A 14,629-nucleotide genomic window follows, 5' to 3' on the forward strand; every position below is an offset into this window, starting at 1 on the left:
ACAAGTCCCCTTCTGCTTCCTGTTTGCAAAGGATACATTGTAGCACAAAAACTGACAAATTGGACCGTGAGCCATGTCATTGGGAAGGCTAAGCAAAACCTGCAGGTTGTCAAGAAGCAAGATGCAGTTTCCTTAAATGTACAGGAAAGATTTCTCCTATGAAAACCAATGTAAAAGCAAGTCACAACTTGGAACTGGGGAGATCAGAGTGAACATAATTTAAAGTTCAGTTTACTTGTTGGATTAAAGGCCTTGCCATTATTTCTAAATGTATCAAATCATATTGCAGGAAGAGAAACAACAATTAGAAGAAGCTTTGAAACATGCTGAAAAGGAGGCAAAAGAATTGGTAGTGTTGAAAAGGTCTTTGGAAAGCCAACTAGAAGATATGCAGGTAAGAGCAAGAGCGATTTGGAATATTTAAATTTTAAAATTCCTGTTTGTTTACCTGAGTCACCATTGCCTTCTGCAGAGTAACATCTCATTCTTTTTGAGGAACGCTTTGTTTTAAAGTCCAGACCTCGCTGCAATGTTCAAATGTTTCCCAAAAGTGTATTATCATCTGATTAAAATTACTTTATTACTAAAGTGTTTTGTTTTTTGCTTTTTGGTTGTTTGTTTGTGGTGTGTGGTTTTTTTTTTTTTTTTTTTTTAAATAAAGATTTCCATGGATCTAGCAAAATATCAGGGACATTAATCGCAAAATAAACTGCCTAAAGTTTTCTAAGTCTGTTTTATTATTTGAATGATCATTCAATTCTGATCATGTGTAGGTGTTTACATGTAAATAGAACAAAAAGCTGTACCTGGCTATAAATAAAAAAACACTGGTAGCAGATAAATATTAGGAAATTGGCTTCTCTCTTTTAAGAACTTATTTCCAAATGTCGTATGGAACTGGTAAATTCCATCACAAATCCAGAGAAATTTAATGCATATCACTGTATGAAGTCCTCTCTCTGCCTTGCTCCTTAGTCTACTCAGTATCCAGGAAAGGATATGCTTTCTCCCACATTCACCCAGAAATTAATCCTGTGGAGAGTTACGTTGGCAATGTGGTCTATGAGTAAAGATAGAATGATTCAGATAGAATAAAAATTCATATCTGTTTAGTAAGGAGATGAATGTGTATAAATCTTAAAACTCTTCTTATTGACATCATATTCTGTATCTGAAAAAAGTTGCAAACCTAGTCTTTCTTCTATTGTAATTCACCTTTTACATGTTGCAAAGAAGCATCTATTGCTGCAGTGTCAGGTAGTTTAGCATTCTCTTAAGTTTTGCTTCTAGAAGCAAAGTTTTTAAGTGATTCTGTCAAACAAGTGAGACTCAAAAGTGAGGTACACGTACATTGCTAGCAACCCTTTTTTAATTGAACAGACATTTTCCCTTCAACAAAGATTTTACATTACTGTTCTGAAAATGAAACTTGTCTATAAGTGGTTTATAAACCAAAGGAATCACGGTTCAGGTAATTATGGTAAAAAAGAAAAAAATAACAATACAAAAATACTACTATGTCTTTAAAATGGAATGTGCTTCAAGTATACATAGTTTTAACAGTATGGAAAAGGAAGTTTTGTTTCTACAATATGATGTAGTTCCTTGTAACTACATCAGTGGGTGTTTCATTGGAGGCTTTTGGTCAGAACAGATTTAAAAAGAAAAAAAACAACTATCTCACTGATCCTTCAAATTTGCTTGTGTGTACTGCTGATAGTCTGCACAGTCACAATAGATGGTGGCCCATTGCTCATCATTGGCTTACATTTAGCACTGTTCACTAAGAACTCCCTTCTGTCACAGTCTGGCTTGACCTTCCTGCAGAACATGAATCAGTGCACTGTATGCATCTCCTGCATCTTCATTCACTTTGGGTCAAGCTGCTTGAAAGTGTGTTCTTTCTTCTTGGTTTATGCATCATTTAGGGTGTCATGCCCAGTAATGCTGCCTCCAGGCTGGGCCTCCAAATTAAAGAAGTCTAGGAAAGGTGACAGATAGAAGAGTCTGTCTTGTCATTTTATTCACAATTGATGTCTGATTTCTGGCACAACAAAGTTAGTCCTCGTTCTGATTCTACACTCTTCTAGTCCACCGGATATGAGCACTAACGGATTTCAGGATGTAATCAGCGGTCCCTTTTGTTTAGAACAGTTCAGCCTTTCTGTCTTTAGATTTTTGCTTGTTTTAATGAATGGTGTCGTGAAGTTGATTTGGCCTTGTGTTACCTTTGACAATTTAGATGACAAACTTTGGCACAGTAATAATGCTTATCACAGTGGAAACGTAATTCCTGACTGGCCCGTCTTGCTTTTTACATAATACAAATTACTTTCAATGGTGGGCTAGCATAAGAAAGACAATGACAATATGAATAGAATTATAATAGTTGCTCTAAACAGCCAAATCTATTACTCTTCGACCCCAAATTTCTACTCGGAAAAGTTAAAGCAGGAATACACTCAATTATTATAGACAGTTTGTTTTGATGCTTTTGTCTAAAATCAACATCAGTAGGTATTGATATTTTCTTAATGGATCGTCAAGCAAGTAGTATTTTTTTTTTTTTTTTTGGTAGCATCACATGCTCTATTATACGTCTGTTTTAGGGTAGCCTACTCTGTCTGTACCAGTGTTTCAAAAATTGAAATAAAGCTTAACATTTTTGCAGCAGACACTTGTAAGTTTCTTGAAAGCTCTCTTGGGAAAGGAAATATTATAATGATTATGCACCTTAACCATAGCATATGTGATACTGCAATATATTAAAATATGTCACTTATACCACCGTTATGGATGGAAGTGCCAAATGTTCTGTGCTTTTTAAAGTAAACAATCAGAATGCAGGATCCTTTTGTTGGGTGGAAGAATATGAAACACCTTTTTATTGTGGAAAATAATAATAGGCACATAAAATTAGTGTTGCAGAGCACTGTAAGATAACTGAAAATTAAGAATGTATTTTATCAGTTGCGTTAAATTATCAATTTTGTAAAGAGAAAGCTCAACTAATGTTGTTTGGAAAAATAAGTATTGCAATAATCTTATATTACTATGAAATCAAGTTACTACTTTTGTCCTCCCACATTTTATTTAATTTTCTTCTCTAGGTATGTGGAAATGTGAGTGTGCTCTTTTGTTGTTTTATGGCTTCTTGTCTTCTGGACCACTATCTGTCCACCAACCTGAAATTGAGAAATACTGCTGTAGAGTTAGCCTCACTTGTGCTGAAATAACACTTAAGCTTCTTCACAAATTAATTAATCAGCACTGCAGATTGGCTTTAAATTGGTGACAAACTGTTTACTTGACTTGTGATTACACTGTAACTGACAGGTTATGGGTACTCGAGGATTTCTGTATGTGAAAGGGACACACATTAGAGGTTATACTTGAGTTAACTGTTGAAGCTGTCCTGTAAGACATCCCAAATCTCAAATACTGAATTTCAGTATATAGCCTTCAGAAAGGCTAGAGGCTAACCACAACATTTGGATAGTTGGTAGCAACATTTTCATTGCATTGTGGTTTTTTTTAATACCTGAGTTAAGAAAAGTGATATAAATGAAAGTTTGGTTGTTTCTAGTGTGACACATTAGTTTACCTCAAATATTAATGTGAAGCTAGGCATGCTATTTTTATCAGTATTTTTCTCTTTTATCAGCTAATCTAGAAAAGGGAAATACCGCATCCTAATTTGTGTTGCCCAAGGAGAGTGATTGTTGATGAGAAGCTACATATAACATGTTAGGTCTCCTGAATAATATTAATAATAATATTACAAGAATTAAGTAGTATCTGTTGGAATGCACAATTTTTATTAAAGCAAAGATAATTTCTGTAGCAATGCTTAGTTTTCATAAGGAATATTTTTACTCTATACTTATGTTAACAAGTTTTCTGCTGGCTACATTTTAGCAGAACAACAAGGATCTTATTATGCTCTAGTGGTAATTGCATTATTTGAAAAATAAATGATTCTGTGGCGTAGTTACTAGGTAAATAATACAGATGGTATTAACACCTGTTAATTAGATTTTGAAAAGAAAATTATGCGGAATGGTGGGGTAAGAAAACCACCATTTCCAGCCAAGTAGAATTCATCAAGCCCAGACATTACAATCAGATATTACACACTTCCAAACAGAATGGTTGTGCATGTGAGCTGTCCGATGGTGCATTAAAAATTTGTTGATTTGGTAAGAAACAACACTGCTGTAGATCTTTCTTTCCAGTCTTCCCAGGGAAGCCTTTGTTTTCTCCAGTTGCTAGTAAATGTGATCTACCAGAATGGGAGGCTGGAAAGTGACAGGATTTTTACTGTGTCCAGGAAATGGCTTAGTCCTGATTCTTATGGCACATCAGATGGCTCAACAGCTTCTGATGCATCACAGGAGGGACACAGGCGTGAGGGATTTTAACAGATGTGGGGAGAATGAGAGCATGAAGCACCTGAACTTCAGTTCCCATGATACTCTGAAGCAGTATTGCCACTGTCAGTTTATTGTTGAACTACTAATAAAACACAAGTTCAGCAAAACTGAAATTTCTCCTTGGAACCTAGGTATTCCATTTTCTCTTAAAATAATTACGATTAAAACTTTACAACACTTCCTAATTTTTAGTAATGTACTTAGTATTTGTTTTATCATCCTTCTTAGTAATAAACAGTAAAAAATATGTTTATGAAAATGGGGAGATGCGATACGTGGAAAGTACAGATTTTTCTTTTCAGGAAGCCAGAATATAACTCGAAGGAGAAAAAGCTAAATTTCAATCTTGGGCATTTCATTCTGCTACGTATCTGAAAATCAGGCAAAGGTTAGCATGACCTGTTAAAAATTGAAGTGGTCCACTGCTTGCATAAGCTCCCCTATTATTATTATTTTCTTTAAATATTGTAATTATTCATACCTATTATTATTTGTTTAATTGCCCTAGTTAGTAGATTAAATTTATTCTCTTATTAGTGATTGATTTTTTTTTTTTTTTTTGGTTGGTTGGTTTTTAGTTTTTTGTTGATAACTCTGAAGTAGAGAGTCACTTTTTTCTGTTTACCTCCTCCCTTTTCAGGACCACTGGAAATGCAGAACAGGATCCTGCTGGCACTATTATTCTGCCACAATGTATTTCACTGATCTGTGTCTGTGCAGTTTGTTTCTCAAGGATGTGTAAACAAACAGTAAAGTTAAATGAGCTGTGAAAGGCTGGTTGAGGGGAATGCACATGAGGTTGCTATAACCTGTTCAAATAGGGCACATTAGCAGGGTCCCAAGATTTCAGCAGCTTTTAGAACTGAAGTGCTAAAGCTGAACCTTTTCAAGGTTCTTAAAATCCTTTGGTGTCAGCTAAACCAATTCTGGTGTAGAATTAGGCTTTGCAAAACAGTATCTGTTAGCCCCCAGCATGTTTCAGGGTTACCTATACACTTCTTAGGCATCCACCGTAACTCCTGTTAGTATATCAGAGATGTCTTTTGTTGACAGATTATAGAGGAACATAAGAGAGACCAAACCTAAAGAGATCTCTTAACTTATAACATTTGATGACGTTCTTTGTTTTCTTTTACAACAGAACAACTGGTTTTTGAGATTCTGATCTATGTTGCCTACAGAAATACTACTGTGTTTTCACATTTAAAGTTTTCTGACATGTAATAAAGTAAACATCATAGGCAGTAGATATTCAACAAAACTTTGTATTTCCAATATTAAAATGTAAACCAATGTTTTGGAATGCTTTTTACCATTTATGGTGATTTTGATTTTTACATTTTTATGTTGGAACAATTTAAATTGTCCATAATCTGGTTTTAATCAGTTTAATGGTGCCTCTCAGACTTTGTAAAAATAAACCCTTTTTTTCTAGTCTTGTAGTGTCTATTTAGAATATAGCCATTACAGTATTTTATTATGGAGGAAGACGGAAGAGGTGAGAGTCCCAACATGCAGATAGAAGATAATTCGCTTTTCTTGTGTTAAAATGAACTTGTGACAGTCAGTTATTCTGGTGATCAACGGTACTTAGAAGTTGGAGGGTGTTAAGTTCTTAAACATCCTGAATGTGATAGCAGAAACATTTGGACCTCCTGGCAGATAAGCATACAGCATAGCTCTGCAGTTCATTCAAAATTTAATCCAGATAATTAAAGTCTGGATGAACATTAATGACAAAAATTCTTTCAGGAAGGGCATTTCTGTGCTAGAAGCTGTAAAGTTCTGTTTGCACAGCATTTGTCACAATGAGACGTCATCTTGAGTAGGGCTTCTGGGTGCTACAGAAACATATCAACAGGGGAAAAAAAAATCCCCAGTAGTTTGTCCTCACTCATCATAGGAACAGATTTGTACTATATTTTTTTTACTGAGGAAAGAAGACCGTTGAGTAAAACTTTTAAGGGAGCATTAAAGGGATATACAGGAAAATGTGAAACCTGAAATGAATATGGCATTTGCGCAGGAGATAGGATTTGCAGGTGTGTGCAGCTGCAGAGGAGTGTGTGCTTTGCATGTAACAGTCATGAAAAGGGTCCACATTCAGTCCTACAAACCTTGCAAGAGTGTAGTAATGTTTGCCATATACTGGCTAGCAAACTGTAACTCTATAAACTCTTTTTTTAAATTTAAGTTTGTCTAAATGTTAAAGCAGCTGGTGGTATTATTACTGCTGCACAGAGTGTTATATAACATCCCTTTAAGGCATTAAACATAGACCCTCTTTTCTAATTATACATATTTTTAAATCTACTGCAGGAGAACATCCGTTCTATTTCGGAGGAACGGCAACAGTTAACTCAGCAGTTAAAAGATGAAACTCACCAGAAAGAACAGTTAAAGCAGATAAAGAATGAAATGGAGAATGAACGATTGCAACTGAACAAGACTGTTGAAAAGTTACAGGAAGAGGTATGAGTTCACTCCAAAGAGGTTGCATGAATCTGAATATCTAACGCACAGAAGCAAATGAGCTGCTAAATGATAAAGAATATTTTTTTTTCTTTAATGTGTAAAAGAAAGTGAAATGCAAACTTAACTATTAGTCTCTTTAAGATAGATAATATCATTAAAGCTTTCAGGGCTGGAAACAGTGCTTGGAACACCACTATCTCAAAATACTGTTGTCAGTTCTGTTTTGTTTAAACAAGATCCCAGATTTGAGTTCAGTTCTAATGCATGCTACAGTGATTCCCAGAGTTTCACAGCTGGTTCTCAAAATGCTACTGCATTAGACTTATTTTGCTGTGTGTGTGTAAACTGTACAGCTTAATATTGATATACGGAAATATAACTGTAGTTCATTATGTCAGCCAGCTGGAAAAACTGCTGACAGACAAAAAGAGAATAGTCTTGCCACACATACTATTAGAAAATAACCTTGCTGTTCTGTGTTTTCACACTTCTGCATGGATATTCATTTGTGTGGGAACATATTTGATAAATTTTCAGAGTACTGAGATGAATATTGAAGCTGGAGGAAAAAAAACTGTTTTAGTGTATTAAGCATGACAGAACCTCATGTAGCACTACTTTAGGAAAAAAAAACAAACATATGTGTTTTTTTCCCAGATGTCTGAAATGGTAGAGGTCTCAAGAACATCAGCTGTGGAGCTTCAGAACCAGCTTATTGAATACAAGGAGAAAAATCGTAGGGAACTTGCAGATATGCAGAGACAATTAAAAGAGAAAAACCTTGAGGTAGAAAAATCACGCCTGACAACCATGAGAATGCAAGATGAGGTAATGACTCGTAAGTTCAGTGACAAATTCTAACATTTGACCTAAAATTCAGCTCAGATAGTTTTAAAGACAGTAACTGTTTGCTATCACTCTTTTGTGTACTTCATCATGAGAGACTGATCTCAATGACCAGGCTTTTGAGTTTTGGTCTTCATGATGATGATCAGTGTATTACTTCTGCCAGGGAAGTGGTGTTTCGTGTTTGACAGATGCATTCTTTTGTCAGATTCTGCATTTATCTTAAGTGATATGACAAGGATTCCGTTGATGATTTTCTGCTCTTTTAATGCCTGCTGCTGAAGGAATCAAGAATGTGGAAATATTCTTGAATTGGGGAAAAAACCCAGATGTTATTTAGAAAAAAAACAACCCAAACTCCGAACCAAATTCTGGCTGTAAAGGAGTTGACATACATTCTTCTCTTCCTTCATATCAGCCAGGTTGCAGATGTAAATGACAAAGGTGTCTGTGCAACCAAGAATCAACCACAATCTTGAAGTGTCTGCCTTTTAGCATGTAAAGTTTGCGATAAAGACAGTCCAGGCTAAAGATCTGTATATACTTCTGCAATTGGAAAAGCTGTGAGAATACACTGGTCACAGATGTTTTATGTACGTAGAATATTTTAAGTTTGATTTTTCCAGTTCAGAATTTCTCTTATGTTGTATTCACCCCTCAACAAACTTGTTTTAAATTCAGTTTAAAAGAACAGCAATAGAAGAAAGTATAGTTCCTATATATTATTCTGTTTTCCTTCTATATTTATTCCATTCAGGGATGGAGAGTCTTTGTAAAGGGATGAAGACTCAGAATGAAATCTGAAAGCAAAAACTGGGATATTGAGAACATGGCTTTTAAGTTGAATAAGTGAGAATAGACAGCTTAGATAAAAGATATCTATATATGTGTGTATGTAAATATGTATACATACCGTGTTTACGGTTATGAAAAATACTTCTAGTATTACCTATTCCAACTACAAGACAAATACAAAGCAAAAATTTCGGAACAAAATAAACCTTCATTATTTGACAAAAAGATGACCCAAACACTATATAAAGGACAAAATATTACTGGTGGTTGAATTCTACATCTCCATGAGGCAATATTTAAAATACTAGGGCTTTAAAAATGTAGTATGATGTGATGGGTTGACCTTGGCTGGATGCCAGGTGTGCACCAAGCTGCTCTATCACTCTCCTCAGCAGAACAGGGGAGCAGAAAATAAGATGAAAAAAACATGTGGGTCAAGGTAAAGGCAGTTTAGTGAAGCAATAGTAAAAGTTGTGCTTGTGGAAGCAAAGGAAAACAAAAGTTTTTTTATCCTGTCCTTCCCATCAGCAGGTGATGTTCGGCCACTTCCCAGGAAACAGGGCTTCACTATTATGTAGCAGTTGCTCCAGAAGAGGAAGACGAATGTTGTAAATAATGAATGCCCCCCTTCCTCCTCCTTTATCTTAGCTTTTATATCTGAGCAGACTTCATACGGTATGGAATATCCCTTTGGTCAGTGTGGGTCAGCTGTCCTGGCTGTGTCCCCTCCCAAGTTCTTTCCCACCTCCAGTGTGGTGAGAGGGGTCAGGGGGAATGTTGGAGAGGCAGCCTTGGTGCTGGGCAAGCACTGCTTACAACAGCCAAAACACTGGTGCCTTCTCACTACCTTTCTGGCTACCAATGCAAAGCACAGCACTATGAGGGCTGCTGTGGGGCTCATCTAGACCCAATACATATGGTAACTAGCTGCAAAAGAGGAAATAAAATCCGGAAATATAGGATAGGCAGATTAAATAGTAGACTTTCTAGAGAGACTAAATATTCGGGACAGTTGAAAGTCTTTATTATCTCTTCCTCTTTTGTGTTTAACAAGAAGTACAAATAGATAGTCTTTCTATTCAACATGAAAGAGTCTGTTGTCTGTCAAAATCCTCTTGGGTAAGTGTTATAGTGCACAAAACATTCTTTTTGAGAGTCTCATCAAAAGCCGAGGAATGTAATGGTAATGGCAACATGAGTATCATCTTTGTATTCTAGCAGAAAAAATATTAAACAGTCTTGCAAGGCAGTATGTGAGGTCTTAATTTCTGTGTCTAATGTAAGTTCTCTGTGAATACATAAAAGATGCCAATCTTGAAAGTTGTCAGTCTGATGTCATTCTGAGTAATTAAATGCATATGAAATGCTGTTAATACACAGATCTCTGTGCTTAATTAGCTGTACACCAAGTCATGAGATGTCCAATGTTGACTTGTCAGGACTTACCAATAGGTAGCAAACTCTGTAAATAGTCACTAATACATTATTTTAGCTTCATCACTAAAATAAGCACTTGATTAAACAGAAGAAATATATGAAGACTGTATGCTGAAGAAAAAAAACCCTTATATATTGTATATGTTACAAGTTATAAGGAATGATCACAGTCTCACCTAAAACCCTTCTCACTATATATATTTTTTTTAAAGTATTGTGAAGTTTTTAGGTGCTTTTATTGAGTACACACAGCTGTTGGAATAGGAAATTTTTGTCCTCAGCAGATAGCCCAGCCCTACTATATCTGAAAGTTATACTAATACATACATGTATCGATATATACACACAAATGTTAGCAATTGTGTCATTGGTAAAAAGCTATAATTGAAGTGCCTCAGACATAATTTTTTAGAAGTTAGAGTATTGGTAATCTGAAAAGGAAAATAATAATATTGCAGAAGTTCCAAAGATACAACCATTTAGAAAACTGTAAACATTTTGGCTTGCTGTAACTGCGTAAAAAGAAATAAATAGCGAAAACCACCCCACTATGCATAATAGTCACTGTAAAACCTGTAGTGTGAAGCATCTCTTTAGAGCTGATATTTAATCCAAGTTTATTTTCTTGGTGCCATCTTGTGGATAAAACAAAAATTACTGTGAAAAACATAACTGCAATTCCTGTCATGCTTCTGGATTGTTTGTAGTCAATCCCCTTTACTGACATCACTTATTTATAGAAAGTACAGTATAAAGTGTATTACTGTAATCTTACTGTTTCAGATGCGTCTTATGGAAGAAAACTTGAGGGACCACCAGAGAGCTCAGGATGAGGCAATAACAAAGACTCAGTTGCTAGAACAGACTGTGAAAGGCTTGGAGTATGAACTGGAAGCCAAAAGCCACTTAAAAGATGATCGGGCAAGACAAATCAAACTAATGGAGGTAAAAGAAAATTTTAAGGGTTGGTTTCTTCTTAGAATGATTAAAATAATTTTGGTATTTCACATGGATTCTGCCTGGGAAGAAGCAAAATAACTTGTTGAAAACCCATGTACTACTACTGCAGGAATTCTTTTGGTATATTCTAAAGATAGTCTGTTAGCATATCTATTGTTGCAAGATGTATTCTAAATTGCAGTTGTTCTTCCATCATTTTAATTAACTTTAGAATTAATTTTCTCTAGAGTTTATCAGGCAAAAGTATATTGTTTTCACTCATAGGCCCATCACTCCACTAGTATTTAGAAGTGTAAGTTCTATGTAGCATCTAATATTGATTATTTTCAGGAGCCTGAGTAATATTGTTATTCTATCTTGTTATGGGGTTAGCTTCATAACTTCAGTTCAACCAAACTGTCATTTGACTTTCATAAACAAACACTTTTATACCATTGTACTCATATGAAAAGAAATTTGTCCTCCAAATGTGTAATGTAACTTAGACATTCTAGAAACATTACATAATTTCTCTTATTTTCTTGAAACTGCTAGGAGTGGTTAAAAAAAGAAATGAAACTTCTATTTCACTTCTGTTAGACAAACAAGTGTACTTTAAAGGCATACCTTCCTGCCATCTCTTTTTCTAGATTGTGTATGTGTTTTCAGAGGCATTTCACTTTTCAAGTCTAGTCTTTCAGACAGTTTGAGTCCTTGAAGTTTAAGGAAGAATGCTCTGGTAGCAATCTGAAGACGATGGGAATGTATTATGTTGAAATTACTTTTCTTTGCTCCACATAGGACAAGTTATCTCACCTGGAACTTGAGCTTGATGAAGAAAAGACTAATTCAGATTTATTGTCTGAGAGGATCAGTAGATGCAGAGAACAGGTACTTGAGCAACTTTTCCAACTGTTATATAATGATGAGGAAAAAGTGTTTTTAGGATCACAAACAATAATTATTAACTACGTAATGTTCAGAAATTGGGTTTGTATACTATAGTTAAGTATGTAAATCCAAAAAAGCAAGGTTCACAAACATGATTAAATATGCTCCTCAATGTCATCACAGACCAATTTTTTTCCTGTTTTCCTAACTGGAAGACTGACATAGATTGAATATAAAGATTGAAGACCAGGATCATCCCCTGATATTCTTGATGCAGTGAGCTTCATCAAGTAATCATTGATGCATGTAGAGGTGATAATATCTTAGGCTTAGTTTTAGGTGGTAAGTCTGTTGTAGAAAGTGTCTTACATGGAAAGATCACAACTTTTTAACCTTACTGAAAAGTACGCCAGTGTAATAAAGTTGATTTCAAAGAAGCAGGACCTTAGGAAATCGTGGAATTAAGAAGTGAAGTCAGCTGAACTGAAGATGCTAGCCAGTTTCAACAGAGAGGAAGCTTTATTTTCATTACAAGTGTAAAAACGGATGAAGGTATATCAAAGATAAGACAGTTGGAAAGTGTTTTCCACATAAAACATTCAGTCATTAGTTCCAGAAGTGTTATATGAGTAGACAGTCCAGAAAGAGAAGGATTTATTAACAAGGTTGTGTCTCATGAGGCAGAAAATTTAAAGATAAAGTGAGATTTGCCAAGCTAAGTAAGACCTATCATAGTAGTTCAAACAAGTAACAAAAAGGTTCTTGGCTGTATAAGTAGAAGTAGTGGAAACTGTATGATGAGGTACTGATCAAGGTAAAAACTAATTCAGGTACACCGCCTTCAAATAAATTAATATTTTGCTTCCGTATTCAGTAAGGCCAGTGAATGTACAAGGGGGCGTAAATGGAGTAGGCTAGTGGAAAGGAGGCCATTGAGCTGGTAATCACCAAGTGTAAGAGAATTAGGAGTTCATTGTTCTGAAGAAAGAGGCCTTAATAATATTATTAAAGATTTCTGAAAGAACTGACATGGGAAATTATAGGTCCTGTAACAAAAATGTATAATAAACCAGAAAAGTAGAGAATAGGGCCCGATGATTGAAAAAGTAACCAGGGCATCCACGGTCGAATAGTCAGTATAACGCAAGTTTTTCATTAGTCCACGGAAAGGAATATGGCGATGTCACTGTCTCAAACTATTACAGTATAGGCAATGTTCTTTGCCTTTGTTTTACATTCTGAAAGATGTGAAACTGATGCGTAGCTCATTACAGCATGTCTACTGCTGTAGCTTTACATTAAGTACTGTATCTTAGTAATTTCCTAGAAATCCAGGAGACAATTTGCATTGAGGTACAACCCGCAATAGTCTGTTCTTTGTTCATTTCTCTTCCTTTCTCCATAAAAAAAAGAACTGCTGGTGTTCTTATGAATAGCTTTAATTTCAGAGGGAGAACAGAAAGTAAAATCTTGGTTTCTGTGTCTTTTCAATGAAATTGTATATTCCACTGAGACAGCTGAAGCGTTTTAGAGTGAGTGAGAGCTCAGCTTGCTTTGATGAATCCTTGAAATGCCAAGGCACCATTACTGCTTTGTTGGGACTCAAGTTACTAAGATTCTATTTAATTGCAATATAGTCTTTTTGCTATTATTCCATTGATACTGTACAGACTGTGAGTTGGTGGGTGAAATAGAATGTAGAGGACCTATAATAATGTGGGGTCATGCTATTGTTCAATTAGGAAGCCTTTAATACTAGAGTCTATGCCTGGAATAAAAGAACTTTAGTCATAGCTGCACTAGTGGGTACTATAGTAAGTTAATTTGCTAACTGAATGGAAACCTAAAATACAGATGGGTGACCAAAATGTTACATAATGGGTAAAAGATGTGTTTATTTTGAGGTCTGGAGTTTCTCGTTTCACACATGAGTTACAAAGGTTGCTTTGTTTTGATTTTATGCCAGAATGACTAAGTAGTCAAATTACTGAAAGGTCTGCTAAGCATTTATAATGACATGAGAAATTATAATGGATTTGCTTTGGTAATATCTATATTTCTGTAAATGTTTTTTTTTAATTAGAAATGTGTTATTTTAATATACTGATAATTAACTATAATACTCAAATTTCTAGGAAAAACAAATTGAAACAACCAGTTCTATTTTGCATAAAGCTAAATGTTTGAATAAACACTGGCAAGGCTGATAGTTCACATTTCATTTACTGTGAAATGTTGCCCTTTTTCAATTTAAACACACTTTTGAATCTGGAAATGGCTGCAGGAGACACGGTTCTCATCTTCCCTGCCTTGTTCTTGAGAACTACCACAACAAAGTAAAAAAGATTCTGAGGAAAGGTGGATCATACCCCGTTACTTTTTAAATGATAAGGTATTATTAGCAGGTCTGGAAAGCAAAATGATCAACACACACAGACACACAGAGAGCACTTAGCCACCTTTTCTGTCTAAAAGGAGCAGGAACAGAGCACATTTTAGTACGCGATGGCTTTTTTCCTATGAACAAGCAAATCGCCATTTTGGTTTTGCAAATATAATTGAAAAACACTTAAGATGCCCTCATCAATTCTTGTGTGCTGTGAAAATGCAACCATGAGTCTATTGACTTCAGAGTTGTTTCCAGTAAGTGCAAAAAACGGACTAGCTAGTTTCCATGACCATTTTAGAATAAGTACAGAAGAAAAAAATTGCAATGACTACGTTCACTTCCTTTTGGTAAAGTGTTCCCAATGGATAGATCTGTACTGGCTCTTTAGCTGGCACCAGGTGTGGGAAGCAAACAATGAATAAGT

General features: G+C 35.3%; 1 protein-coding gene across 4 annotated transcripts in view; it reads left to right on the forward strand.

Annotated features, from left to right (window-relative positions):
• Positions 1–14,629, forward strand: part of CGNL1 (cingulin like 1) — a 62,962-nt gene that overhangs the window by 39,759 nt on the left and 8,574 nt on the right. For all 4 annotated transcript variants that reach the window (XM_040600184.1, XM_040600186.1, XM_040600187.1 and 1 more), the window contains exons 10-14: positions 290–394; positions 6,753–6,905; positions 7,566–7,736; positions 10,770–10,931; positions 11,727–11,816. In XM_040600184.1, the coding sequence (XP_040456118.1) occupies positions 290–394; positions 6,753–6,905; positions 7,566–7,736; positions 10,770–10,931; positions 11,727–11,816 (681 nt within the window). The remainder of the gene's footprint in view (positions 1–289; positions 395–6,752; positions 6,906–7,565; positions 7,737–10,769; positions 10,932–11,726; positions 11,817–14,629) is intronic.

Source organism: Falco naumanni, chromosome 7, assembly GCF_017639655.2.
Source record: "Falco naumanni isolate bFalNau1 chromosome 7, bFalNau1.pat, whole genome shotgun sequence".
In the NCBI taxonomy this organism is placed as follows: domain Eukaryota; kingdom Metazoa; phylum Chordata; class Aves; order Falconiformes; family Falconidae; genus Falco; species Falco naumanni.